Genomic DNA, 27,738 nt, shown 5'->3' with positions numbered 1-27,738 from the left:
GGTCAAGAGCAGGTGGGATCATGGGTTTAAGGTGCTCGAATCGCCCCCTCAATCTTACCCAGTCACCAGGTCCTTTTGATGCTACCTTCTTATCATATCTCTCAAGGCGCCTCCTTTCTCCATCCAGGCTGCCTATTCCAGCCACCACCGACCTCGCCTGCTGCAGCCTCCTAACCTCTTTAGACCTGACGTCAGCTCTGTTCCCCTCCCGGGGGACGTGCTCCAGGCAGCTGCCAAAGACATCTTTGTACCACGCAAATCAGACACGCTTACTGCACAGCCTAGAACACTCCCAGGCCTCCTGTTGCTCTCAGCGTCAGGTCCAGACTCCTTGGTGTGGTTGACCACGCCCTTCCCATCCAGCCTTGCCACGCCCCCTAGCTTTGTTCCTCACCAGCGTCCCCTCTCCCTTTCAATCGTGCTGAAGGAGCTGCTCCAAGTCTGTCTTCTTTCCATTATTTTTGGCCCTTTGAACACCACAGTTGGCCTGGCTCTGTCTTTCTCTCCTCCTTTTCCATCTCCTGCCCATCACTAAAGCCTCCCTGTAGCTATTTCTTCCTCCAAGAAGCTTCCCCTGGCCACAGACTGCGTAGTCAGGGTGTGTCTATTCCCAAGAGCCCTCACTGCTTTCCTTTGTCAGGCCGGGGCACCTGTGCTCTGGAAGCTGGTTGGGCAGACGATGGACGTCAGAGGAAAGGCAGGTGGGGAGGGACAGGTGTTTGAGAGCTCACATGTCAGCGATCCTGGGGACTCTCTGTTACAGCTCTGAACAACACGGCTGGTTAGATATTTAGGCAAATGACTGTACTTTGGTCTGAACGGGCTGCCCTAACCGTCCCCTAGTTACTGCAGATTGGCTGAGGCGTCCTTTCCGGGTAGGCCCTTGGAGATGGAAGGAAGGCAAGACGGTTGGTCCTCAGAAGTCAGTGATTGACGTGTTGGATCGAAACTCTCAGCCTCCGAGCCACGTGTGTCTTTGTGGCCGCATTAGGAGTTGTGCTGGGGAACAGGGAGTGGACAGGGTCATGCGCTCAGTTCTCTAGAGATGGCCCCTGGGGAGGAGAGGGAGCAGAGAGGCTCCAATAGGCTTTGGAGTCAGACAAACCTGGGTTCAATCCTTGCTCTGCGTTTATCGGCATGTGACCTCAGGCAAGCAGTTTCACGCCACGGAGCCTCAGTATCCTCATCTGTAAAATGGGCATAAATAAATATAGCTTCCCCTTTCTGGGGTTCTTGCAAGAATTATGTGAGAAAATGCCTGAAGAGTGCTTGGTTCCTAGACCACGCTCCAAAAAATGATCCAAGCTGGGGAAAACTCTTCATGACTCCCAGTTTTACCCTTGTTCAGAATTTATTCTGGGCTGTGGTCCCAACTCCCAGCTCGCAGTAGGTAGTGACAAGTGGGGAAGATGGCTCTCCGGAGACGGCTGTGATAACAGCCTGGCTGGAACGGCAGGCTCACTGTTGATCTTGTAATCCTGTTTCCTGTCCCCCACACACCCGGTGACAGCTGGCTCAGGGAGCAAAGCGGGAGGAATGAAATTTCCTCTAATTCCAACAGTCGGACGAAGGGAGAAGGGTGGGGTTAAGGAGGGTTGAGCCTTCACTCGCAGTGATCCCACATAAATAACGTTTGGATTAGCTTGGCCAATGTCTGGGCACTCACCGCCCTCTCCTCTCTCTTCACGCAGCAGTCTGCGTTTGGAACATGCAGAGGGTGTCTTAGTTTTCCAACACTGAGGTGCGGTTTCTAGTTACAGAAGTAGTAACTGCTTATTCTGAAAATGGGGGCGCGAAGGGAAAGCACAAAGAAGGGAATAAAATCATTCCACAAATCCTGCCTCCAGCCGGCTGATTAAAATACATGCCAAGGTTCTTTTGAAAGGTTAGTCTGCGGCTTAAAAACTTCTTATCCCTAAAAACCAGTATTTCCCAAATTGCAGTGCCCCCTCCCCTGGTGAGAGATGAGATGATTTTAGAGGGCGCCCACAGACACACAGTTGCATCAGGCTGATTTCATAGACAGTATTGTTTAGAATGCGACTAAGTTTGGTTTTTTTTGGCTACACTGTGAGGCATGTAGGATCTTAGTTCCCCGATCAGGGATTGAACCTGCACCCACTAAGCGCAGAGTCTTAACCACTGGATCGCCAGGGAAGTCCCCGAGACTAAGTTCTAAGGAAGGAAGGGAAGAAGGAAAGGAAAGAGGAAGGGAGGGAGGGAGGGAGGAAGGAAGGAGAGTTAAGGCTGATTATTTAAGGAAAATATTAACTAAATGGCAGGACAGCTGGTGGACATTGTCAAGGTGATATGCACATCGCAGACATCTGGGAGTTGCACCTAAATAAATGCTCACCTTAATGAGAAAGTGTGGGAGCTTCACTGTCAAAGGTGAACAGGAGTTTCCTTGGCCTATGGGGCCGAGGCCAGGGCCCTGGGGTTGGGGAGGGCACCTTTATGGAGAGAATGGGATCCAGGCATTGCCCCAGCAATGGGATTTGAAACTGTTGGGAGGAAGGGTTTTCTGCGTTGGATCAGGGAAGGAATGCACAGGGACCTACCTGTCTTGGGCTCTGGAGGAGGCGTCAGACTCTAAAGATCTCTGGAAGCCGGCTGGCGTGGCACTATGACAGGGAACACTGTTCCTTAGAAGCGTGGGGTTCTAGAGGTAGAAGGGATCCCGGGAGGTGGCATCTGGTCCAACCTTCTTCCTTTTGCGGAAGGGGAAACTGTGGCCCAGACACTCTTTTATTCAGTTTTTGATCTGTTGCTTGCTTCTTCAGCTAGCACACATTCGTTCAGGGCTTATCTATGCCAGGTCCCGGGGATGCAAAGGTGAATCCTTGCATCGAGGGGCAGGGTCCACTGATGGAAAAGCAGGCTCTGGAGCTGGGGTCCAGGCTATCACGCTGATTAGCCCCGGGGCTCCCCTGCTCCATGGGGCTTCTATCTCCTCATCTGTAAAATGGGAGATAATTATAGAACCTACCTCCACTGCTGTTGCAAGGATGAGGTGAGGTAATGCGGGTGTCCTAATTACTATTGCTACGAAACGAATTACTGCTAAATTTCACATGGACCGGCTGCGAAGCCCTGCGCTCTGAGCTGTGCCATCAGCTGTGTGTGTGTGAGACTAAATCCAGGACAGCCAGAGCTGTAGCACTTAGCTTCCGACGCCTCCGCAGCCCACTCAAGGGGGAGGAGGTACAGGCAGCCTCGGTCCTTCCGTGGGGAGCTCAGAGGCCATCACAGTGCTCCAGATTTCATCCGCTTGCAACCTGCTAGCCCTCAGGAATGCTCCCTCAGTGCTACTTATGGTGGAAAGACCAGGCATCGCTCGCTGTCACTGTGCATGAGGTGAAGCAGGAAGTCCCAGGGAAACACTTGGGTTTAGTTCAGGATTTGTGGGTCGGGAATTTGGGAAGGATGCCTCTGGGCGGTTGTTGCTTGCTGTCCGGTGTTGGTGGGGACGGCAGGTATCTGAAGGCCAGACAAGGCTGGACGTCCCAGATGACACACCCCACGACCAGCAATTGACTCTGGCTTTCGGCTGGGAGCCCACCTGGGTTGTCCACTGGAGTGTGTGCATGTGACCTGTCCGGCATGGTGCACTCAGGGGAGTTAGACTCCCTCCGTGGTGTCAGGCTGCCCCTGGAGAACCACAGGGTCTTTGCTCACTAGACCTTGGGAAGCTGTAGTGTCTTTTCTGCTGCGTTCTGTTGGTTGAACGGGACTCACTGAGATGGGCCCAGATTCCAGGAGGAAGGGCAGGGATCCTTCCTCTCGATAGAAGGAGGGTCAACGAGTGTGCGCACATGTTTTAACACTGCCCCAGTGTGCCCAGGAGTGCCTGTCACGGTCCCTGGCCTGGAGTGACCCTGGATCATGTTAGGTGCTGAGATGGGGTCCTTCCCCTCGTAAAGCCAGAGGCCAGGTTGACTGCCGGTTAAGGTACAGAGGCCTGGCCGTGAGCTTTGTTTCTTTCGGATGGAGCGAATCCCCCCTCCGCCCTGCCAGGCCGCCACTGGTCTTTTTGGAATGACAAAGCCCAGAATCTGAACGAGCAGCAGCAAAGCGCTTCCTTGGACACTTCTTGCTCTAATGCACACAGAGTGGCCGTGAGCGGCGCCTGGCCTCTGCGGCACACACAGCATTTACTGGGTATCATTGGGAGGCTAGCAGAGTGCAGCGCTGGCGGCTTCAGAGCTCTTCGTGGGAGAATTGCGGTTGCCTCTACTTCCTCAGGTTTTCACTGGACTGCCGATACCTTGGCAGGAAGTCATCTCCAGAGCTGGGGTACTTGGAGTCTCTGTTTGGCTGGCCTGGATTTTGAGCCCCTCAACCAGAGAGCGGATAGAAAAGCCTAGAGCCCAGGATGTCCCGGGTAGAGCCAATAGGTTGGTTTTGTCAGCCGCAGGCCGTCGACGTCTCTCCGCCGTTGTGAGAAATCCACCACTGTCCCCCACCTCTGCACTGCATGTCACCTCCTCCTCTTCTACCTTTAGGGCGGGGCTTCTTAATCAGAATCTAAGATCCCATTGGAAAATCCAATTAGCAAGGAACGCTGGAAAACTCAAAATATATAAATAGAAAAAAATGTCAAAGAATTTCAAGGGATTCATGGGGTCCGGGACCCTTCAAAGGTTAAAATCCTTCTACTGGAGCCATCCCTCCTTTTCCAGCCCTTCCTTCCTGATTTCAAATGAATGTTCAGCTCCCTAACCTCAGATGGCCTTTTTCAAATGAAAGGCTCAGCACTCTTGTATTCTCATGCTTGTGGTTAAAGGTGATGGGGAAGTCCAATTAATGAGGCGTGATTTCCAAGACAGCATCCTGGAGATGGCGTTAAATCCCCACTTCTTGCTGTACTTTTGGCTAGGCATGTGGCTTCTCTCAGGAAATTGTGAAGTTATGTAAAACAAGAGGGGGGTTATGTTTGGGAGGCCAAGCCAGCCTAACTTGTGAATGGAGGTTTGTCCCAAGGGGTCCCATCCTGAGTCCTGGTTGTCCATCATGTCCACCATCGTTTAAGGTTTCCCATTCGTCTGCAACATTGTACCCACCTCTGTCCTCCCCAGCCCCTGCCCCAGCGAACCTGCTCTTCAGGGATAGTGTCTAAGGGCAAACCACATTGAAGCAGTGTTTCTCGAACTTTTGGCAGACATCGCATTAGCTGGGGGTGGGGAGGCTCGTGAAAAAAGCAGATTTCTGGGTCTCACCTCAGAGGTTCCGAATCAGTGGCTCTAGGGAAGGGGTCCGAAACTGCCCTTTAACAAGTTATCTGATGGAAGGGGCCCCAGGTCACACCTGGATAATTTGTTTTGGCCCTACAGAATGAGCAAAGACCTGCAGGTAATGTGTGATCTTACTTTCTGGAAATAGAGCTCTTGTGCTGGGTTGTTTTATAAAAAAGAATCCTTTTCTCTACTTGGTGGTCAACTTTGGCTGACTATTAGGAGTTCCTGGAGGGTGTCCCAGTGTTTCATTATGAAACATGTAAGACATATAGAAAACATGGAAGAACTAACTATATGGTGACCACCCATATGCCCACTGATTAGGGTCTGCAGTTAACATTTTGCTATATGTTTGCTCTATCACACATCCATCCACCAATCTGTCCATCTGTCCATCCATCCATACACCTACCGATCTATCCATTTATCTATCCATCTATCAATTCATACATACATTTATTCTTCCGCCGATCTATCCATTCACCAATCCATCCATCCGTCCATCCATATTATTTGTTTTTTGGATGCATTTCAAACTCAGTTGCAGACATGAGTACCTTCCATCCTTGTGTGCTTCAGCGTGCATACCATTAACTAGGATTCAGTTTTTGTTCGTGATTGTCTATTTCAGGTAAAATTTACATACTGTGAAATGCACAGCTAAGTGCGCCATTCACATCCTGACAAATACCCATACCCGTGAAACCCAAGCCCATATCATGATATAGAACCTTCCTTCACCCCAGAAAGTTCCCTCAGGCCCCTCCCCTGTTAACTCCTCCTCCATTTTCCCACCAGAAACAGTCAATACTCTGATTTTTTTAAACTGTAGGTTAGGTTTGTCTGTGATAGAATTTTATATAAAAGGAATCATACAGTGTTTACCCTTTTGCTTAAGGCTTTTTCCTCCTGGGTAGCTTTTTAAAACTCCCAATGTCCAGGCTGCACCGCAGAGCAATGACATCAGTATTTAAAACAACATTCCCCAGGTAACCGCAGGGTGCAGCCAAGTTTGAAACTCACTTCTCTGGAGAGATTTCCCTATCTCTACCCATCCCCACCTTAAGCCCTGTCTCTCACCTGTCCCATCATAGTGGTTAACGTTCTCACATTAGGAATTTGTTTTCCTAGAGACCCATTACCCCATAGGTGTTTTTTGGTTGGTTGGTCTTTTTTTAAGGGGGAGAGGCAGACTTTTTTTTTTTTTAACATCTTTATTGGAGTATAATTGTTTTACAATGGTGTGTTAGTTTCTACTTTAAAACAAAGTGAATCCGTTATACATATACATATGTTCCCATATCTCTTCCCTCTTGCATCTCCCTCCCTCCCACCCTCCCTATCCCACCCCTCTAGGTGGTCACAAAGCACCGAGCTGATCTCCCTGTGCTATGTGGCTGCTTCCCACTAGCTATCTATTTTACGTTTGGTAGTGTATATATGTCCATGCCACTCTCTCACTTTGTCACAGCTTCCCCTTCCCCTTCCCCATATCCTCAAGTCCATGCTCTAGTAGGTCTGTGTCTTTATTCCCATCTTACCCCTAGGTTCTTCATGACCTTTTTTTTTTTTTTTTCTTGGATTCCATATATATGTGTTAGCAAGAGGCAGACTTTTATATTAGTCCACAGAACATTTAGTATTCTTGCAGAAGTGGCTGCTTTGGGGTGACTTTAAGGTCATCATTTCACTGACGGTCATTCTGCATATGACCAAGGGGCCCCCGTGCTTCCTTTCGGAACACAGGAGGCCTTAACACAACCCCTTGAGTACAGGAAGCAGTTTCAGAAAGGTCCCTGTGCCAGGTTAGTCCCGGTCCCTCTGCACTCTGGCTTCCAGAAGCACCGAGGCCCAGCCTCAGAAGGCATCCCTCTACCTTCTCATCCTCCCTCCAAAATCATTAAAAACAAAACAAAACAAAACTAAAACTAAAATCGGTAAAGTATTAAGCTCTTCAATTTAGTACTAGATACCTGGGAATACTATCTGATGTGCTATTACTAAGAGCCCGCCCCAGGTTTAGTTTGCTTTGATCTTTCATGACTGTAGCTTCACATCCAGCTTTTACCTTGGGACTCACAACTCATCTGTGACGGGGGCCTTGTTATCCCCATCTGCAAAGGGAGAAACTGAGGCAGAGGGAGATATCCTGAATCATCCACATAACTGGTCCAGGACTTTTCTCTTGATTCTGGAGCTGCTTCTGTAGTGTTACTCAAAACCTTTTTGTGAATCTCAGACCCCTTCAGAGTAACCGATGCAAGTATGGACCTCTCCCTAGAAAAACTGACAAGCTCTACTCATCTGATATTAGGGGTTGGGGGGGGCGATTCATAGATCAGTTGAAGCCCTTGCAAGGTAAGAACTTCTGCTTCAAAACATAATTGTGCGGTTTATAAGCTCGTGTTTATTGAGCAGTGTGTCCCAAATATATGCTAAGCCTTTCCAAACATTGTATCATTTAACCATCCTCAGAGGCGGTGAATCTGATATTCCCATTTTACAGACAAGAGACTGAGGCTCAGAGAAAGGAAGAATTTAGCCAGCCCCACAGTGGCCAAGTTGGTGGCTGGGTACCAAAGGAAGGTACATCCACACAGCCTGACTTCAGAGCTGCAACTTGAAATGACCACCCTGGTATGAACTTATATATATGAGATTTAAGAGGTTGCCAACCAAAGTTGTCATAAATGGTGGGTGCTCATGGCTAGAGAGGGCAGTGTCTTTGAGTCTCTCTCTCTTTTTTTTTTTTGGCGCGGCATGTGGCATGCAGGATCTTAGTGCCCCCTGCAGTGGAAGCTCGGAGTCTTAACCACTGGACTGCCAGGGAAGTCCCAGTCTTTGAGTCTCTTGCTGTCGCTTACATCAGACAGCCCTGGTTGAATCAATGGTGGGAAATTCCCTTTACTTCTTTGTGTCCCCGTGGCCTCGCCCGCAAGTTGGAGCAGCGTCCACCGTGATTTTCTCCAGCTCAGTGGTGTGGTGAGATCCGAGTCATAAAGCGGTCGTGAAGCACTTTGTAGACGAGGAGGGAGCGATTCGTTATTTGCAGAGCAAAAACCCACTTGGGGTGAGCTGCCTCCTGTCCCTTGAGTGTCCACACACGTTAGATCAGAATCACTTCCCCAAGCGTATCAGAAAGTTAGTAAACCGGGAAGGCTCTCATGGGACTTTGGGGCCCCACTTTTCATTTTAATAGCAGATTGAAGTGCTAGTGAGAGGAGGAATTTGCTCTTCGAGAACAGAGATTTTACAGTCCCCAGCCTCGCCCCAGTGCGCTGCTTTAGTCGTTTGAGAAAGGCTGCCAGAAACTGAGTAAGCATCACCAGGGGAAAACAACAGAAACCTCCCAGCACCCCAGAACCTCTGCCACCTGCTCCCGTGAAAAGGCCAATTCAGTCGGCTGCAGTGGAAAACATTCTCGGGCCGTTCGTTAGCAGGCTGCGACGCTGTTTGGCCTTGGATTTCAATATTCCCTTGTAACATTTTACAACCCAGACCCGGCGACAGTGGTGTCTTTCATTGCATCCGCTCACGTGGAACAGAATGTGGGAGGGAGGCGGAGCTGGGGAGAAGCTGGTCTGCAGCCCTGACACCCAGAGTGAGCTGAGGGACTCAGGACCCTGGTTGGTGTCCCGACTGGGCAGAGCGCGTCTGTGCCTGCAGGAGACAGCGGGAGAGCAGCGGGATTTGACACTTGGTAAAGCAGGATTGATTGACAGTTTGACCGGTAAAGGTTGCTGTTGCCTGGTGTAGCCAATATCTAACTCTGGCGTCACAGAGGAGGATGCGCTATGTAACAGAACGGTTGTGTCATCCCAGCAGTGATGGGAAGGCAGCAATTCCCTTGGCAAGCGCTTTGGAACAGCCCTGACCTGGAGTGCAGCTCGGCTTTACCTCTTCTTAGCTGGGTGATCCGGATCAAGTTGCTTAGCCTTTCTGAGCCTCATTTTCTCTATCTCTAAAGTAAAGCTAATCATAGTGATGAAATGGGATTCTTGCCAGGATCAAATGAGGGAAAGCATGTAAGTCAACCAGTACAGTAGCTGGGACGTTAGGACGCACAGAGAGAACAACGTGGACGATAAAGAGGAAGACGAGGATGAGGGTGGTGGAAAAACAGTCCCCAGTTGCTGCCCTCTTCCCAGACGCACGAGGGCTTTTCAACTTTCACTTTAATTCTCTGGTGTCCTGGATTCTTCAATGATGCTCTCAAACGGTGGAGGAAAATAGTTTATCTTCTCATTATAGGGACTTTAGAGGCTTTTGCTGTGTTGCTACTCCCTGAGTTCCTTTGATTGGTCCATTGATGAGCCCAGGAAAAACAATCCCGGGAATTCCCTGGCGGTCCAGTGGTTAGCAGTCGGCGCTTTCAATGCCAAGGGCATGGGTTCGATTCCTGGTCAGGGAACTGAGATCCCGAAAGCATTGTGGCCAAAAAAAAAAAAAAAAAAAGATGCCAATGTTGTTTGTTGGTACCATTTTCTCCTCTTTGCCTCTGTAGCCCCATCCTGATTGAGAAGTCATTGTACTCTTCCATGCCTCAATCTTGACACCTGTCAGATGGATTTGGGGATGTTGCATTTCAGGCATCAAGAAAGATGTGCGTGATTGATGGTGGGAATGATGTTTCAAGTTCTTCAGAGAGGAACAAACTGAGAGGGAATGATGTTTCAAGTCTTCAGAGAGGAACAAACTGAGAGGGACAAGTGGTTATTGGGATAATATGCCTTTCCCACTTCTGTGAGTGTTAGTAATCAAAAGCAGAATTTGGCCTTTCCAGGGAGTAATTTTGCAATTTGGCAGTGCTGGAAGGGAGAATTCCACGGAGTCCATTGATACATTCTCTTGTAAATTCCCTCAGCCAACATTTTTTAAGAGTTATTTTCTTTAATTAAAAAAATAACGGTCTCCATTAAGAATATCAAACGAAAAGAGATTCCCCCCTTCCTGTTGGATCTCTGACAGTCCAGTACTTGAACTAAGCAAGACCTAAATAGAATTGCCAGTGAGATTTGACAACTTTTATGTTTTATTATTATTATAATTTTTCTTTCTCTTCTTCTTCTTCTTCTTTTTTTTTTCTTTCCATTATGTAGCTTCAGCAGCCAAGGGAGAACTGTAAAGCTAATTTCATTCCTTTCAGCCTCCTGGCCCCAGGAGGAGAGTCTGAGCAGTGACGCTGCTCAGGATGGCTCCATCTTTAGTTCTGAGATGACACAGGCCACGGGAAAGCTGGGCTAGGAGACCCCTGGGTGTCGTGAGGGTGTCTGTAGCCTCATGGAAACTTGGCAGGTGCTCCATTGTCCCCTGCCTGGTTACTCTGACGTACTTTCAGATGACAAAGGCAGGGGCCCAGGATGGAGATGGTCATCCCCCTGAGGGATGGGAGAAGTGAGAGAGGAGTCTTGGGCCCCAAACACCCGCACCCCCAAAAGCATATTATGTTTTAAAATTGAAAGAAGTCAGTAGGAGATTGGCTAGAAGTAATTCGGGGACAGCTGGGTTAGAAATCTGGTGGTGTCTCTTTGTAGCTCTGTGATCCTGGGCAAGTTATTTAATCTGCCTGGGCCTCAGTTTTCTAATCTGTAAAATGGGGACTAAAGCAGTACCCACTTCATAGGGTCATGGAGAGGACAAAGTGGGCGGATGCAGCAGTCTTCAAAATGTGCTAGGTGTAGTGCTCTTCGTACGTAAGATGATTTCAGGTGTACCTTTTTTTTTTTTTTGCGGTACGCGGCCTCTCACTGTTGTGGCCTCTCCCGTTGTGGAGCACAGGCTCCGGATGTGCAGGCTTAGCGGCCGTGGCTCACGGGCCTAGCCGCTCCGCGGCATGTGGGATCTTCCCGGACCAGGGCACGAACCTGTGTCCCCTGCAGCGGCAGGCGGACTCTCAACCACTGCGCCACCAGGGAAGCCCCAGGTGTACCTTTTGATTTTAATAGGTATTTACTTTAAATTGCATTAGGGAAACTGTAACTAGTACCAAAACCCCCTAATTTCATGTATATTACTACTCAGAGTGAGGCAAAACATATTTAGATAAAGAATTCATTTTAAAAATGGAATAAGTTAAAGTATAGTTGGTTCATGGCAAAAATCACAGCTAAGTTCGAGATTTCCTGATACATATTTCTTCTAGAGAGGCGTTCTTACTCTGTTTCAGGCCATGGGCCTCTCTGGCAGTCTGGTGAAGCTTAGGGATCACTTCTTAGAATAATCTGATTAAATGTGTAAAATAAGATGCATTGATTGCCAAGGAAGCCAGTTATATTAAAATATAGTTGTCAGAATCTTTCCTAAATGGTGATACAGTAATATGCGCACTTTATGAACGTCTTAAGTAACAGGATCTAGTGGCAGGTCAAAAACGACTGTATTTTTGTAGTCATCATGAGAATAAATGCTGTCTGGAGACACATACCGCTGCAACGGGATGTGAAGCTATTTTGTTTCTGTTGATGACAGTCGCTAGGGCTGCTAACTGAACTGTGGCTTGTTGCTGACACCCAAACAGAAAGAAATACTAAATTCCAATTCAAGATTAGTGAAAACAAAGACATCATTTTGAAAATCTAAGTTTACACCCCTAAGTTTTTCCCCAAAGTTAAGATCTCCAAGTTAAGGAGACAGACAGGCTTATGGCACTGCTCCCTCCCGAGAAATTTTATGGGCTGAAAGCATGAGTCATTTTGTAACGGCAGTCACGTTAGTTTCTACTATGTGCCAGACATTTTCTAGAGTGTATCGTTAGGTAATTTCAACAATCTTGGGAGGTAACTGACGCTCAGAGAGATTGTGTCTTGTCCAAGATCACATAGCTGTTAGATGGTACGTCTGGTATAGAACATATATTTTCCTGAATCGAACACCTTTATTCTTCCCACTATACCCTGATTCTTAGATACTCAAGTAAAAACCACAGTCCAGTGGGTTATCAGGGAAGGGAAGGTGTCCAGAGGACTCAGGGCTGACTGCTGTGGTTTCTCCAAAGTATCTCCGTATTTCTCCCATTTTGCAGATGAGGAAACTGAGGCTTAGCTAGGTCACCTGCCAACTCTATGACCTTTAGCTGAGCTCTGTGCTACAGACTTAGTGGATTGGAGAACTCATTTCTGTGGGTTGTGTGAAGAAGGGACATTTCCTGAGGGGTATTGCTAGCAGCTTTGCTGGATCCGCAGATGACCAGAGATCGGATTCAAATCCTGTTCTGTCCCTCTCACTTCTAGGGACCTGTCTTGGGGGAAATGCAGGGGAAGCTTTGAGTATCTTCAACTTCATTTTCATTTTGCTTTCCAGCCAAGCAGGTCCTCCCCTGGGAATTTCAGCTCTGTTTCCATTGCGTTTTGCCAGGCGCGGTGGTGCGGTGGGTGGGGCTGGGGGGAGGATGGATGGAGAGCCTGGAGGGTCACACGTCGCTCCGGACGACTGTATGCGCTTCCTTTATTTGTGTATTCCTCCTAAACTAGTCCTCCTGCTACACTATAATAATAATTATTATATTAATTAATTAATTCTGTTAATAATTGGTAATAGTAATTATTGTTAATTCTGTTAATAATTGGTACATTAATATATTAATTCTGTTAATAATTGGTATTATATTATTAATATATTAATAATTCTGTTAATAATTGGTAATTATTAATTACCAATTATATATTAATTCTGTTAATAATTGGTAATAGTAATTATTGTTTTCAACATGGAAGTATTCATCTAAACTTCGTAAGTGCTCACTGTAAAAAGAGCCAAGCCGTGCAGACGTACAGAAAGTAATAAGTTGATCTAGAAAGTCTCCCAGGGCTTCCCTGGTGGTGCAGTGGTTGAGAGTCTGCCTGCCGATGCAGGGGACACGGGTTCGTGCCCCGGTCTGGGAAGATCCCACATGCCGCGGAGCAGCTGGGACCGTGAGCCATGGCCACTGAGCCTGCGCGTCCAGAGCCTGTGCTCCGCAGCGGGAGAGGCCACAACAGTGAGAGGCCCGCGTACTGCAAAAAATAAAAAATAAAAAAAAAAAAAAAAAAAAAAAAAAGTCTCCCGTAACCCCAACTTCTGGAGGGAATGTCTGGGATTCATTTCATAATCTAGACCATGTTGTTTCCCCCTTCTTTAACTTAATTCAGCTCACACAGATTTCTGAATTTGTGCATATCCAGCCTTCTCATCCTTTCCAAGGCTGCATAATATTCCATCGTTTAGCTCTATCAAAGCTGACGCTACCATTAATGAGGACATTTAGGTTATTTCTGGTCTTTTCCCTTGTTACAGACAGTGCTGCAGAGAAAATCCTCATACTTACGTCTTTGGGTACTGACCTGATGGCTTCTTGGGAAAATCCTTCGTAATGGGATTGCTCGTTCCATGTTATTGTATATTATTATTATTATTATTGTTTTGGCCATGCCTTATGGCAAACGGGATCTTAGTTTCTTGACCAGGGATGGAACCCGTGCCCCCTGCATTGGGAGCGTGGAGTTTTAACCACTGGACCACCAGGGAAGTCCCTGTATATTTTTAAAAATGGATGCTCTTGGGAATTCCCTGGTGGTCCAGTGGTTAGGACTCGGGGATTTCACCACCGTGGTCCCAGGTTCAATCCCTGGTCGGGGAACTAAGATCCCACAAGCCGTGTGGCGTGGCCAAAAAAAAAAAAAAAAAAAAAGGGGTGATATCATATTGCCTTCCAGAAAAGATGGGCAAATTACCCTTCCATCAGCCTACACACTGTACTAGTTACTCTCCTGAACAAGATTTCCTTCCCGCATCCCAAACGCTGGCAGCCCCCTCCCCTTTGTGCATATGGGAATATTATGGGTCGGGCCGTTCTCTTCTTATACACCCCAGATGTTTCTCTCAATTCTACCTGTTATCTTTGAGCTGTCCCTCCTCTCAGCTCCTTTGCAAACTCTCACTCTGATCCCTCCCCCACCCACCTGGCTTCCTTTGGGACTCTTGTGATGCTCGGCACCTCTTTCTTCCTTTCCAGGAGAGGTTTCCGTTGAATTTCTCAAACTCTTATGTGGGAAAAAATGGTCTGAAAGCTGAAGGGAAGGGAATGTGGAGGACGGATCATATGAGTGTGAGGGACCAGATTTTGAGCACTTTGGAGGAGGCTGTACCTATGGCGTCATAAACTGAGGCTCAGAAAGGTTGTGGCCCGGAAGCCTGTGAGTGGTGGAGGTGGGACCTGAATTTGGATCTGCCTGGTCTTAGCCTCCATGCTCTTTTCTCTATCTCCTTTGTCCTCCTTTTTCTTCTCCTTTTCCTTCCCCCTCTCTCTCTCCCTCTACTCTGCCTCCAAAACTGTGACAGTCCTGCTGATGGCTACCATCTGTTGTGCCAAACACTGTTTTAAGCCTTTCACGTGTATTAACTAATTTCCTCTCTCAGTAACCCTTTGAACCTGGGGTTTTTCATTATCCCTTTTTTACAGATGGGAAAACCGAGGCGCGGAGAAGTTAAGTGTTATGTCATTGGCGACAAGTACGGCAACTCAAAAGGAAAGTCTAAGGCACGAGGAGCAAACTATTCAAATTAGGGTCACCTAGGTTCTTACGTGGCTACCCCAGGTGGTCAGCTACCATTCTTTACTAATGTTGGGCAAAGGCCACAGCCCCATTTTAAAGATGGAGATCCAGAAGTTAAGTCTCAGTGAGCTCTCAGCTCTTTAGCTTTTGAATTAGGGAATTCAAAGACGTCTAGAATAGGTTGAAATATTTCACCTGCCATGTGTGTTTATTGATTGTTGAGAGGGGTCTCAACTGGGGATGCTCATTTACCTTTCTGCATATGTATAGAGCTATTCATAAATCTACTCGCCTAATGTATAAGACATGAAAAGGTGGTGACTAAATATATATGTATAGGATAGGATGCATTGGATGCACTTGAGTATAACTGGATCTATTCATTCATCAAAGATCCCTTTGTTTCTTATTCTGTGAGTTTTCTGGTAGAGCCTTTGACCCTGTGGTTCAGCCACTGGGAGGATCTCTGTCAGGCCACTGATCAGTGTTACTTCGCATCTTCTCTCTTTCAGTAAAGAATATCCCGTGGTTCCCAGGAGCACAGTGAGACAGAAAGTGGCCTCCAACCACAGTCCTTTCAGCAGTGAGCCTCGAGCTCTCTCCGCCTCATCCAACTTGGGGTCCCAGTACCAGTGTGAGAATGGTGTGTCTGGCCCTTCCCAGGACCTCCTACCCCCACCCAACCCGTACCCGCTGCCCCAGGAGCACGGCCAAATTTACCACTGCACCAAGAGGAAAGGTGAGTGTGACAGCCCTGCCGTCCTGGCCACTGTCTGTACTTCTTCCTTCTTTTCCTTGAAAAAATAAGTACACATAACTACGTGTATTTATTTTTAAAATGTAAGCAATGCAAAACTACAAAGAGATTGTAAGAAATTCAAACCATTCAAGTAAAGCTACAGATTCCTTTGACGCGTACCCCCCCTTCCTTGGGGAAAACTTATTTGAAATGTTCAGACCCATTTATTTATTTACACTTGCACACACCCACAAATACAAAGAGTTTTGCTTTTAACAGTTGATATCATACCGCATCTATTTTGCAATTTGCATTCTTTTAAACTTTAGACTGCATCGTAGATACCTTTTTGTGAACTTAGAGTGGCCTCATTCTTTTCAGCTGCTGAAGAGGAAGTATTGCCCCAAAAGGATAAAGCTGAGTTTATGTTGCCACTAGTCGTCAGGGAGTGTGCTTCCAGGGAACCTCCTTGGAATTGGATGTGCCCTTTAGTTCACGTGCAGGGTTTCTCCCAGGTGGATTCTGAGCTCTTCTTTCCTTTCCAGATCAAATCAATACCGAAAAAGGCGGGGAGGGAGAGAACAAAATCACAATAGATTTTTCTCTCCTGTGCATCCCCTCTTTAAATCTACTAGGCTGCGGTCTGAGACACAACCTCGTTTCCTTTGCCAAATGAGAAATGGATGATTTTTTTCCTAAGCTATCTGAGTCCAGAGTGGAGGTTAAGGAAGGAAATTTCTGGTGGCAGTTTTTCGAGGCAGAATCGAAGGCGTTGATGCGGGCAGTGGGACCAGAGAAACAGATTTGAGTCTCAACTCTGCCACCAGCTTCCTGTGTGACCTCAGGCAGGCGTCCTAGCCCTGCTGTGTGTCACTTTCTCCCTTTGTAAGTGATGCTAAGTTCCCTAGAGCAGTTGGTACTTGGTAAGCTGGGTGACAGCTATGAAGGAATAAGTGGCAGGTATCCCTCCAGAAAGTGAGTCCTGGGAGGAAGTGAAGAGAAGGCTGCTTATCTAGGTGAAGGTTTGGGATAACAGACATAAGGGGGCGGAGCCATGTAGCCTCCTGCTTACGCCTGTGGTCTTCAGAGTCAGAAAAGCAAGATGAATCCTACCTTTGCCATTTTCAAATGTTTATGATTAGGTGCGAGTTACTTAGCAAACATCACTAAAAGTTACTCTAAACATCACTAAAAGTCATCTATAGGTTCGGGCCCGTGATTGGACCTGTCTCATAGACTCGGTGTGAAGATGACATGAAATCATGCTTGTCCTGTGTTCAGCACAGGGTTGACTTAATAAACCGGCCCTGTTTCGCTCCAGCAGGCCCACGGCTCCGTCTTTAGAGTGGCCCTGTTGGGCCTCACAGCCCTAGCAGCCAACACGACGCCTGTCAAAGCCCAGTGCCTGGTGCCTGGACCCTTTTTTTTTTTTCTCTTTTTTTTTGGGCTGTGCTCATGGCATGTGGGACCTTACTTCCCCAGCCAGGGATCGAACCCGCACCCCCTGCAGTGGAAGCACGGAGTCTTAACCACCGGACCACCAGGGCAGTCCCCCATGGGTTTTCTTTAAAACAAACAAACAAACAAAACCCAACAACTCACTAACCAGAACCAATGGAAAAGGATGCTTTTGCAGTTTTCTCTGGAACAGGGGTGACATGAGGAAAGGATCACGGTTTGGTGATTTGACATTTACCAAAATCACGTTTTGAAAGAGGGAAGAGCTAACACGGCTCCAAGCCTGGGGCTGGGGAGCTGACTTGGGTGAGACTGAGCTTTCCAGACTTACCTGAAGCCCATCCAAGCTCCTTGGATCTGGAAGTCCTGCACAATATCACCCCATCAGGCCCCCTGGCCCAACTCCCAGCACGACCGCTGCCAGATGGGCTGGAGACCAGATGCCTGCAAACATGCCTCTTCAGGCACAAGCAGGGGTTAAGAATGTCCCATGAAACACAGGTCCCTGCACAGAGATTCTGTTTTATATTATATTTAAGGGTGCCCTGCCTAGGTTCCAGACCACAGCCTTTTCAAGAAAGTTATTAAGTAGGTACTCTTATTAACCCACTTCACAAACGGGGAAACTGAGGCCCACAGAGGGAAAATTGTGAGCTAATGGTTCTTGAAGGCAGCATTTGAACCCAAGCCTGGTCTGCAGACTCTGCCTGGGCCCTGAACCACCGCCCTATCTGCCTCCATTACCTTTGCTTATGGGCTACGGTCTCCAAATTTCATCGTCCACCAGAGATCTGCTCTTGAGGCTGGGTCAAACACACTGATTAAGAGCTCACCAGGTTTGAATTAAAGAGTTCTTTCGATTAAATTAATGCCAGACCAGCAGAAGAGAAGGAAGTTACAAAGACTCAGGGCGCTGTTTTGAGTTCAGTATTTACAGCAGCATCCTTGTAAATGCACTCCTGGAGGATGCAGCGTGGAGGCTTTGAACGCAAGCCTGATGGACCCTCTTTGGGTGATGTGAGGACTTGGTTTGCGTGGGGGTGTTGTGCGGGATCCTCGAGTGAACTTGGGATCAACTTGAGGCGGCCCCTTGGGAAGCTAGAGTCAGTGGCTGGTCCGTTGCAGTATGTTCCAGAGGCCGACACTTTGCAGCAGTGTGACCATGGGTCAGTTGCTTCAGCTTCCTCAACTACCTTTTCTGCAGAATGAGGATGACAGTAGCACCTACCCTGCAGGATCGTTAGGAGATGAAATGAGATGATCCAGGTAGAGCACCTGAAAGAGTGCCTGGTACCTGTAAGTCCTCTATTGAACGTGAGCTAGCCCTGCCCTTGGGAAACTCACATGGTTGCAGGCAGCTCACACATTCAATGACTCATTATAGATTTGTTTGATGACAGTGGCGATCGAATGCTCGAATGCTATAACGGAGATACGGAAAGTGTTAACAAAAAGCCAAGTGGGGTATCGATTGGACTAGGGTAGGGCATCAGGGGAGAATTTCAGCTGAGGTCTGTGGAGAGTGGGAGTTGGATAGGAGATTGGGGTGCCGAGTGGGTGTCCAGGCGTTGAGAAGAGCACGCGTGCAGCCCCTCGGAAGATGGGGAGCCCGCTCCCACTGGGGCAGTGGACGGGAGGCCAGGGTGGCTGGAGCACAGAGCAGGGGAAAGTGACGGGAGGGGAGGTTGCCAAGGAAGGCAGGGGCTAGCACGACGCCGGCCCTTGTGAGCCATTTTGGGGGGTTCAGATTTTAGCCTAACACCGATGGGCGGCCATTGGAGGCGTCTGAACCCCCGAGTGGCAGGATTCAGGTTGTGCTTTGAGGCGGTCACTTTGCTGTGATAGAACTGATGCCAGGGCCCCGTTCGGAGGCTGTTACAGGCTCTGAGGTGTGAGATGACGGTGGCTCAGGCCGGGGTGTGCGGAGAAGAGCTGGCGATGTCGGGAGAGTCAGGACCTCGTGACTGGTTGAAGATAACAAGGTGAAGAATTGCCCCTCGTTCACGGATGCGTACACTGGGGCTCAGAGAGATTGAGAAACTTGCCCAGAGTCACCCAGCTAGTGAGCCGCTCCGCCCCAAATTCATACATACTGAGGTCTGTGCACTCGGGGCGCCAGGCTCTTTTCACCTCTGCAGAAACCTCTGCCCTTCTCACCTCCCTCCACCCCCCAAAAGGGAGCTCCCAGAGACAGAGAACATTCCAGCCAAGCTCGGTCTGTCCTGCCTGCCTCGGAGACGACAAAAAGCGATTCATCATTGGCCTCCATTGTAAAGTGATAAGGAATCAGCCGAGGTTTCCTTCCAGTTTGGGACTCCCGTTAAGTGATAACTCCATGGGTGGCTTCCCCCGACCCCGGCCCCTGACTGCCCCACTATCTGACTTCCCCTCATTGTCTGTCTCCTTTCCAACCAGCCCAGGAGGCAGCCCCAATGAAATGTCAAAGGGCCAGGCCGGCCAGAGGGCCCCTTGTGTTTGGACCCAGCTGTCTCCAAACTATCTCTCTCGATGGTTGGAGCCAAAAAAGCTGGGAAGGTCTTTTATCAATGCCACTCAATCAAATCCAGGACCCCAGGGTCTGGGAGAGCACTTGTCTGTCTTTCTTTCCCCCTCCCACCCTGACTACCCTCCCCACAATTAGAAACCAAAGGCAACCCAAATAAAGATTTTAGCAAAGCCATTTTCTGCACTGGTACGGAGAGGGAATTGGATAGAGTAAAGGGTTTTGCATCTTCTCGGTCTCCGTAGTTTGTAGAGCGATTCTACCTCCTTTTCTTCACTGGATCCTCACTGCAGTCTTTGAGCCATGGGAGATGCCCTCCCATCCCCATTTTGCAGGGGGGAAAATAGAGGACTAAGAGCTTGGATTCCCAAGGTTATGTGGCTGGTGAGTGGCCGATCCGGGATGCGTTCATCAAGTAGATATTAACGGTACACTTACTGTGTACTGGGCACTGTGCTGTGTGCTGAAGACAAGGGGAGAGCACAATGGAAAAGGTCCCTGATGCCAGGAAACTTGTATTCTCGCTGCGGGAGACAGATAGTAAGCAAGTCAGTACATTTCATGGCTTCAGATAGCGGCTGAGATCTGAACTGGAGTCTTTTGATTCCCAATCTAGGATCTGCCCACAATACCATCCTAGTTCTTTGCACTTTAAAGTTAAGAGCTAACAGCGTGGGGACAAACACACACACAAATCCATCCATCCATCCATAAGTGTCAAGGTTACCACCTTGTCATACTCTCTGAACACAGTGGGTTGCATGAAGGCTGAAAAGTTGGGGCCATCTAGCCGAAGGAGCACTGTTTGAGGAGTCCAAAGGCCTGAATTAGAGTCCTGCTTCTGACTTGCTGAAGGTCACTCAGCTGAGGAGTGGCTGCTCACTGCTCTACTTTCAGGGTCTCTGTCTGTGAAGACTCCACCACGGTCTTTCATCTGAATGAACTCCATCAGCAAGGGAAATGACCCATTTGGGAATGGTGACAATATTTACTCAATGGCATCAGTGATTTGCAAGCAGCTCTGTGAGTTTTCTAGCTCTGGAATCCACCCGAGCACCTTCAAGTATTGGATGACCTTCACAGAGCCGTCTGTCCAATCTTCCAAGGGGGAAAACAGAGTCGACCCACATTACTTGGGCAGATAAGATTTGAATACTTACTTTAGGTACGAGGAAGATAGAAACTAGACTGCACTGTTATTATCTCAATTCCTACATGAAATGTAGGTATTATCCCCACGTACAAACAAGAACTGAGACTGGAATGGTCCAATGGTTCGCCCAAGGTCACGTAGCCAGTGAGTCAGAGACATAACTGTGCCCTAAGATCTGTGTTCTGGATTCATCATTAAAGTCACCTTATCCAGAATCGACAGCATCCAGAAACACGCAAGGCACCAGGGTTTTTCACACTGCTACATGGTGATCCGCGGTCAGAATCACGAAGAGGTTTACTATTGTCCAAGAGACTCCTCTGGGCTTGGGACATTCTATCAGTATTATTGACCACCCTTACGCAACTTCCTGAAACCAAGCCGTGGATTCATCTGATTGAGGACTTGACCCTTGACTACAGCCCATTCCCCAGCCGTGCAAGAGAGAAACAGGACTCGTCTGGGACAGAGGTCTTTGCTGTTGATCAGTTATCAGGCTCCCAATAAAAAGATAGAAACCAAACCATCACGAAAATAAACACAGAGATTACATCCCAAGCATTTATCACGACCGACGTGAAATTTGGATCCTGGCTTTGGAATTTCTTTACAGTGAGATGAGAACCAAGAGGCACTGGAGAATGCTCACGTCCTGTTTCCATCAATAAGCCAGCACTGAGCTTTTCTTAGGACTCTGCATCAGATCTTTGGGGTATTAAGGATTGGAATGTGTAATTTTACGATTTTCCAAAATGTGCTCTGGCCTTTTTCATATTATTCTTCCTTCTTTACTTGTAACCAGTCTGGAAGGGGATCAGAAACTCGGGAATGGTTAGTTTGCCTTTTTTTTTCTCTTGCCAGGGTACCCTGCAGCTGTACTTTCTATTATTGAAGAGGGGAACGCCCTGGTTAAATGGAAAACCCAAAGGTTATGAGTCCAGCAACAATGGAAACATTCAGATTTATGGATCTTGGGGGGTGGGTGGAAGGCAGAATAGAGGGAAGGGATCAAGGGAGGAGGTGGCCAGGACAAAAAAAGAAATAAGTCAAGAGAAGCAGTGTCTTTAAGACGCCCTCAAAACGTCCGGTTGAAAAGTGAAAAAATGTGGACACTTGCTCATCTGAATGTCTTCAAACATCTGGATGGTTGGCATCATGTAGCTAGAACACCTGGAAGAGTGATGACTGCATTTTTCACTTTTTTTTTAGACCGATGTTTGGGCGTCCTACGGGTCCCAGACGTGTCGCAGAAAGAGTCTAGTTAAAAATAAGTTTGCTTGCTGTTAGGTGGGTACAACCTTTGTGTAGATACGTGTTATTTGGGGAGATTTTTGACTTACCTGGGGGTATCACTCGGAGAATGATGCGAGTAGAGGGGTTTGGTGGAACCCACACCTGTTGGTTTATAGTCCAGTGTGAAGCCGTAGGACTTCCTGTGGGGAGAATGACTGACTTGGAGCTTTACATCCAAGGAGCACCTGCTCTTCACACAGTGTCAGCCTCCTGCCCTTACAGGTCCTGCCCTTGTGCAGGGGAGGATGGAGAGGGGCCAAGGATGTGTGCGGAGCAGGACCACAACTACCAGTTGACCAGCACCTGGCACTTGGTAGAGGCTCAGTGAGTATATGTTGGATAACTTGAGTGAGTGGCGTTGCGTAGTAGAAATCGAGAGAGCTTGGAGGCAAGGTGTGGTCGGCAAGGTGAAGCAGACCCAGCTTTGATTCCAGACTCTGCTCCTTCCCAGCTTCGTGGCCTTGAGCAAGTCACTTCTCTGAGCTTCAGTTTTTGCCTCTAAGAGATGAGAACGAGAGCAGCCGCCTTGAGGAATGACTCTAGGAGATTAGAGTCAAGTCACTTAGTAGGTGCTTAATAAATCATGGCTCTTCTTTCTTCCCTTACTTAGTCCTGTGTCCTGCCCACATGCCATCAACCATCACAGTGGTGACAGTTGTGGGAGTGTCCCAGTGTTTCATTTTTCTTCATACTTGCCAAACTCAGGCATATTTCTTTTCTTTTCTTTTTTTTTAATAAATTTATTTATTTTAGGCTGCGTTGGGTCTTCGTTGCTGCACACGAGCTTTCTCTAGTTGCGGTGAGCGGGGGCTACTCTTCGTTGCGGTGTGCGGGCTGCTCATTGCGGTGGCTTCTCTTGGTGTGGAGCACGGGCTCTAGGCACGTGGGCTTCAGTAGTTGTGGCTCGTGGGCTCTAGAGCGCAGGCTCAGTAGTTGTGGCGCACGGGCTGAGTTGCTCTGCGGCATGTGGGATTTTCCCGGACTAGGGCTCGAACCCGTGTCCTGTGCATTGGCAGGCGGATTCTTAACCACTGCGCCACCAGGGAAGATCAGGCATATTTCTTTCTTTTTTTTTTTTTTTTTATAAATTTATGTATTTATTTATTTTGGCTGCATTGGGTCTCTGTTGCTGCGTGCAGGCTTTCTCTGGTTGTGGCGAGCAGGGGCTACTCTTCGTTGCGGTGCGTGGGCTTCTCGTTGCGGTGGCTTCTCTTGTAGCAGAGCACGGGCTCTAGGCGCACGGGCTTCAGTAGTTGCAGCATGTGGGCTCAGTAGTTGTGGCTCGTGGGCTCTAGAGCGCAGGCTCAGTAGTTGTGGCGCACGGGCTTAGTTCCTCTGCGGCATGTGGGATCTTCCCGGACCAGGGCTCGAACCCGTGTCCCCTGCATTGGCAGGTGGATTCTTAACCACTGCACCACAGGGAAGCCCAACCAGGCATATTTCTTAACGTTATTCATTAGAAAGAGATTGGAAGTGAGGAAAGAAAAATTTCCAGTTTGGGGAGTAAAATTCCAGCCAAGGAATGAATCTGTATGAGGTTTACATCTTGGTAGAAACTCCCAAGTATTGCTTCCCTTGAAGGAAACACCTGGAGGTGTGTTATTACAGACGAGGTCTGCCATGACACAGGTGGTGTTACCCTGGTAACAAGAGCTGCCCTTGGTGATGGGTATCAGGAGATTTACATGCTCGATTTTATTCCTTAGCTGCCCAGTGAGGTAAGTATTGCTAACTCTGATTCAAAGGTGATAAAAATGAGTCCCAGAGATGGCAGATGCCTTGCTAGCGTCACACTGACATTAAGTAAAAGAGCCCGATGCAGACTCACGCATGTCTAAGCTTCTTAACCTAAGATCTGCATTTTAGGGAGTCCTTGAGCCCCCTGAAGTTGTGTGCCTCACTTTGGTCTATACATACAGTTCTCAAAACTTCGTGTTTCAGTTTATTTTTCTAGGAGAGAAAAGAGCCCAGCTCTTCTGTTAGTCCCCAGAGGGGTCAGTGACCCCAAAGTGGTTAAGGAAGACCCTCTTTCAGAGACAGAACTCTCTCTACTGCTCTCCACTAGGGATTAATTAGTGCTTACAGAAGGGAAGTGACTTGTTCAGCGATGAAACAGCGACACATGAATTGGTACCAACTCAACAGATCATAACTGGGTCCTTGTTCACATAAGGCATCAGGAAAGGATTTGGGGATTCATTCGGGCTCCCATCCATTTATCCACGTATCCATCCACTGTTCCATCCATTGCACGAGTATTTGCTGCGTGTCTTTCTGTCTAGCATGGCATGGAAGAACAGGAATTTTGTCACGAGATTCCTAGGATTCTAATCTTAGCTCCACTGTTTATCAGCCATATAAGACCTTGGGCACGTTTCCTGACCTCTGTGTGTCTCCTTTCATCTGTAAAATGAGGAGACTGAGAGAGCCCACCTCATGGGGTTGTTGAGAAGATTAAACGGGTGACCTCGTGGAGAGTACTCAGAACAGTGCCAGGCAGAGTAAATGCTGTATGTGTTGTTACTGTTGATGCTGTTGTTATTATTTTTGTCACTAGGTACGTCCCAGGTTCTGGGAATACAGTGATGGGTAATCCAGACCATGTCTTGCCTTCATGAAGTTCACATGCTGGGGAGGATGGAAGATAATAATAATAATTGTTATTTATTGAGTGTTCCCTTGTACCAAGCTCTGGACTAAGTACTTAATCTATATGTTCCCATTTCATTGTCAACACTTCCCTTTCTAGAAGGTGCTGTCATGACCCTTTCCATTTTACAGATGAAGAAACTGAGCTCAATTTCCCCAGTTTACTGGAAACTATACAAAGCATCTTTTCTAATGATTGCATTAATGTTCTATTGAGGGAATATACTGAAAATTATTAAAAAAAAAAAAAAAGGAAACTGAGCTTGGAAAGGTCAAACTGTTTGCTTAGAACTCCGTAGCCCAAAGTCCACCCTCTTTTTATCAGAATGGAGGTTGGAGCTAACCATCTTCCGGACTTAATTCTTCCGTCCTTGGGCCAGATGGCTGTCTCTGCCTTGAGCTATGGGGTAGCTGATCCTGGCCTCACGGGTGTCTGTCCTCCTGTCTCAGCAGATGAAGAATGCTCCACCACAGACCATCCCTATAAGAAGCCCTACATGGAGACATCGCCCAGTGAAGAGGACCCGTTCTACCGCTCCGGCTACCCCCAGCAGCAGGGCCTGGGTGCCTCCTATAGGACAGAGTCAGCCCAGCGGCAGGCCTGCATGTATGCCAGCTCCGTGCCGCCCAGCGAGCCCGTGCCCAGCCTGGAGGACATTAGCTGCAACGCCTGGCCCAGCATGTCCTCATACAGCAGCTGCACGGTCACCACCGTGCAGCCCATGGACAGGCTACCCTACCAGCACTTCTCTGCTCACTTCACCTCGGGGCCCCTGGTCCCCCGGCTGGCTGGCATGGCGAACCACGGCTCCCCGCAGCTTGGAGAGGGAATGTTCCAGCACCAGACCTCCATGGCCCACCAGCCTGTGGTCAGGCAGTGTGGGCCTCAGACTGGCCTCCAGTCCCCCGGCAGCCTTCAAGCGTCGGAGTTCCTGTACTCTCACGGCGTGCCAAGGACCCTGTCCCCGCATCAGTACCACTCGGCCGTGCATGGAGTCGGCATGGTTCCAGAGTGGAATGACAGCAGCTAAGGCGAGGCCTACTCCTTCACTGCCATTTCTGGAGGGAGGGGAGAGAGGGAGAGGGAGAGTCGCAGGGAGAACCCCAAGGACGAGATGTCTCATTTCACCCCATGTTCACGTCTGCACTTGAGAAGCCCCCACCCTGCCCCAACACTGATATAATCAGTCACCTGAAGCCACAATTCAAAAAATGTGACTTTGTTTTGTCTCAAAACTTAAAAAACCGCCAAGAGGAGATGAGTCTCTGCCTCCCCCCGCCCCTCCCCCCACCACACTCATCAACCGGCCACATTCACACCACCTCCAGATGCCCTCCTTGATTTCTTTTCTTTTGGTCTCCAGAAAGTCCTGCCTCCTGGAGTGTTTGATCCTCATGCGTAGTTAGAGTCCTTCCCTGTCTTGGTGTTAATGTTGACGTTGTTATATAATAAATAATAATATATTTTTTTTCTTTCCATTTTCTTAACGGGACCCAGTCCCTTATTTTGGGGGAGGTCTGAGGCAAGTATGTTTCAAAATATGTATTTGTGCGGTTGCCCTCAAATACTCCTCCACCCCCAAACCTAAATCCGCAACCCTCCGCCTTGACTAAGAAATTACCTACCTCTGCCATGTGGTGTCTCCGATTTTGTCCTCCCTTCCCCATCCTCACGAAGTCCAGTTTCGCCTGCTACCAACCAGTGGAGTCAGGGTAACACCAGACTCCATCTGGCATCCTATCTTACTCGACCCTCCCTGTGTTCCCGGCTCCGTGTTTTTCCCGCCCGCTAAAACGTGCCCTATAGCTTCCCGACCGGAAAGCTTGCTTTGAAAACTTAAAAAGCCCCGGTTTACATGCGGGCAGAACTGTGATAAGCAAGGCGCAAGCTCTGTGCTGACAAGAGTTGTGAAAAAGCCAAAATAAATATTCGTCTTGATAAAAAAACAAAGCCAGCCCCCAGCTTCCAAACCTCCATCACTGACGACCCAATCTGGATACAAAGGCAAAAGCCACCATCCTAAAGAAGCAGCCAGACGTGCTCACTGAGGAACGTTCTCCAAAGACATCACACCAGCACCAAATGCAGGCCCAAACTGTGGTTACTGAAAGCAGAAAACAGAATGAAAACAAGTGTGTAAGTAAAATGTTATTGCAGGGTTCTTCAGATGTAATAGTTTACTGGTACTATTTATTTATAAATGGGAGTTCTAATTAAGTAATAACCTGAAATGAAATCCAGCATGGGATCTGGCCCAAAGCTTTTAATTTTATTGATACTCAAAACCAAGTTTGCGTTGTTGTTTTTTTTTTTTTCCTTTCAAATGTGCTTTGCTTTCTTGATTAAAAAAGTTTTGTTTTGTGTTTTTTTTTAACTGACCCTAATAAAGAGAACAGGGTAATATGTGAGACTGCATATGTTCAAGTACGTGAGAGTGTGTGTCTGTGTGTCATGTGAGTGTCTTTATGCGATGATGTCTTTTTATGTTGCTAAGGCGGGCGGGGGGGGTGAGAATTAAGTACTCGTTTCGTGTATTTGTGTGCCAGTTAAAGCCTAATAAATACCATGTGCTTAAAAAAGTACAGGGACTTGGACACCCGTTTTTTCTCCCCTGTTCTTTCGATGGACTGATTTGAGAGGAAATTTGGTGGAGGAAACTGCTCTCTCCGGTTGTTCTCAGGGGTATTTGGAATCCTGTACTTGAGTGTAATGGAGCTGAGTATGTTTACCACTGGTTTAGGTGTCTGGAATGGAGATATTTGTTTTAACTGAATTTGGGTCGCCATCGGAAAGGAAAAATCATCAGGAATCCCAGCTGATCAAAAAATGATATCGGCCATACTATACATAACACCTAATCCTTGGTTTTCTGAAGGATCTCCTTCTTTGAGTTAATTTACTGCAATCAAGGGTTTTGGAGCTCCCGATATAGGCAACTTTACAGACCTTCAATGGATATTTACTTAAAACCCACGAATTTAGGCTGTGTGAGTTTGTCCTATCTAACACGTGTAGGGCAGAACAGAGCCGCAAATTGATAAGTAAATCAGTGCTGCAATTTTTTTCCTATTTTTATAATTTCAGCTCCCACACCTTTGAAATGATCTAGAACCATTGAATATGTCACATCCCCTTAAAACAGGAACAACTGGCTTGTTAATTCCAAATTGTTCAC

At 47.9% G+C, this 27,738-nt stretch overlaps 1 protein-coding gene and 1 non-coding gene across 4 annotated transcripts in view; both read left to right on the top strand.

Annotated features, from left to right (window-relative positions):
- Positions 1-25,807, top strand: part of TBX5 (T-box 5) — a 48,605-nt gene extending 22,798 nt beyond the window's left edge. For 2 of the 3 annotated variants that reach the window (XM_029229559.1, XM_029229551.1), the window contains 2 exons: positions 15,280-15,506; positions 25,016-25,711. In XM_029229559.1, the coding sequence (XP_029085392.1) occupies positions 15,280-15,506; positions 25,016-25,593 (805 nt within the window). In that variant the 3' untranslated portion in view covers positions 25,594-25,711. Of the gene's footprint in view, positions 1-15,279; positions 15,507-25,015 lie in introns of all 3 variants that reach the window. The other variant, XM_029229541.1, reaches the window with a different exon arrangement.
- On the top strand, positions 13,779-13,851 carry TRNAE-UUC. The gene has a single exon. It is a non-coding gene; the product is annotated as a tRNA-Glu (tRNA).
- Positions 25,808-27,738: the final 1,931 nt, after the last annotated feature.

Source organism: Monodon monoceros, unplaced genomic scaffold, assembly GCF_005190385.1.
Source record: "Monodon monoceros isolate NGI ecotype Baffin Bay Population unplaced genomic scaffold, NGI_Narwhal_1 Super_Scaffold_1, whole genome shotgun sequence".
NCBI classification, from domain to species: domain Eukaryota; kingdom Metazoa; phylum Chordata; class Mammalia; order Artiodactyla; family Monodontidae; genus Monodon; species Monodon monoceros.
The sequence above is the reverse complement of the archived record's forward strand: the minus strand, read 5'-3'. Positions and strand labels throughout refer to the sequence as shown.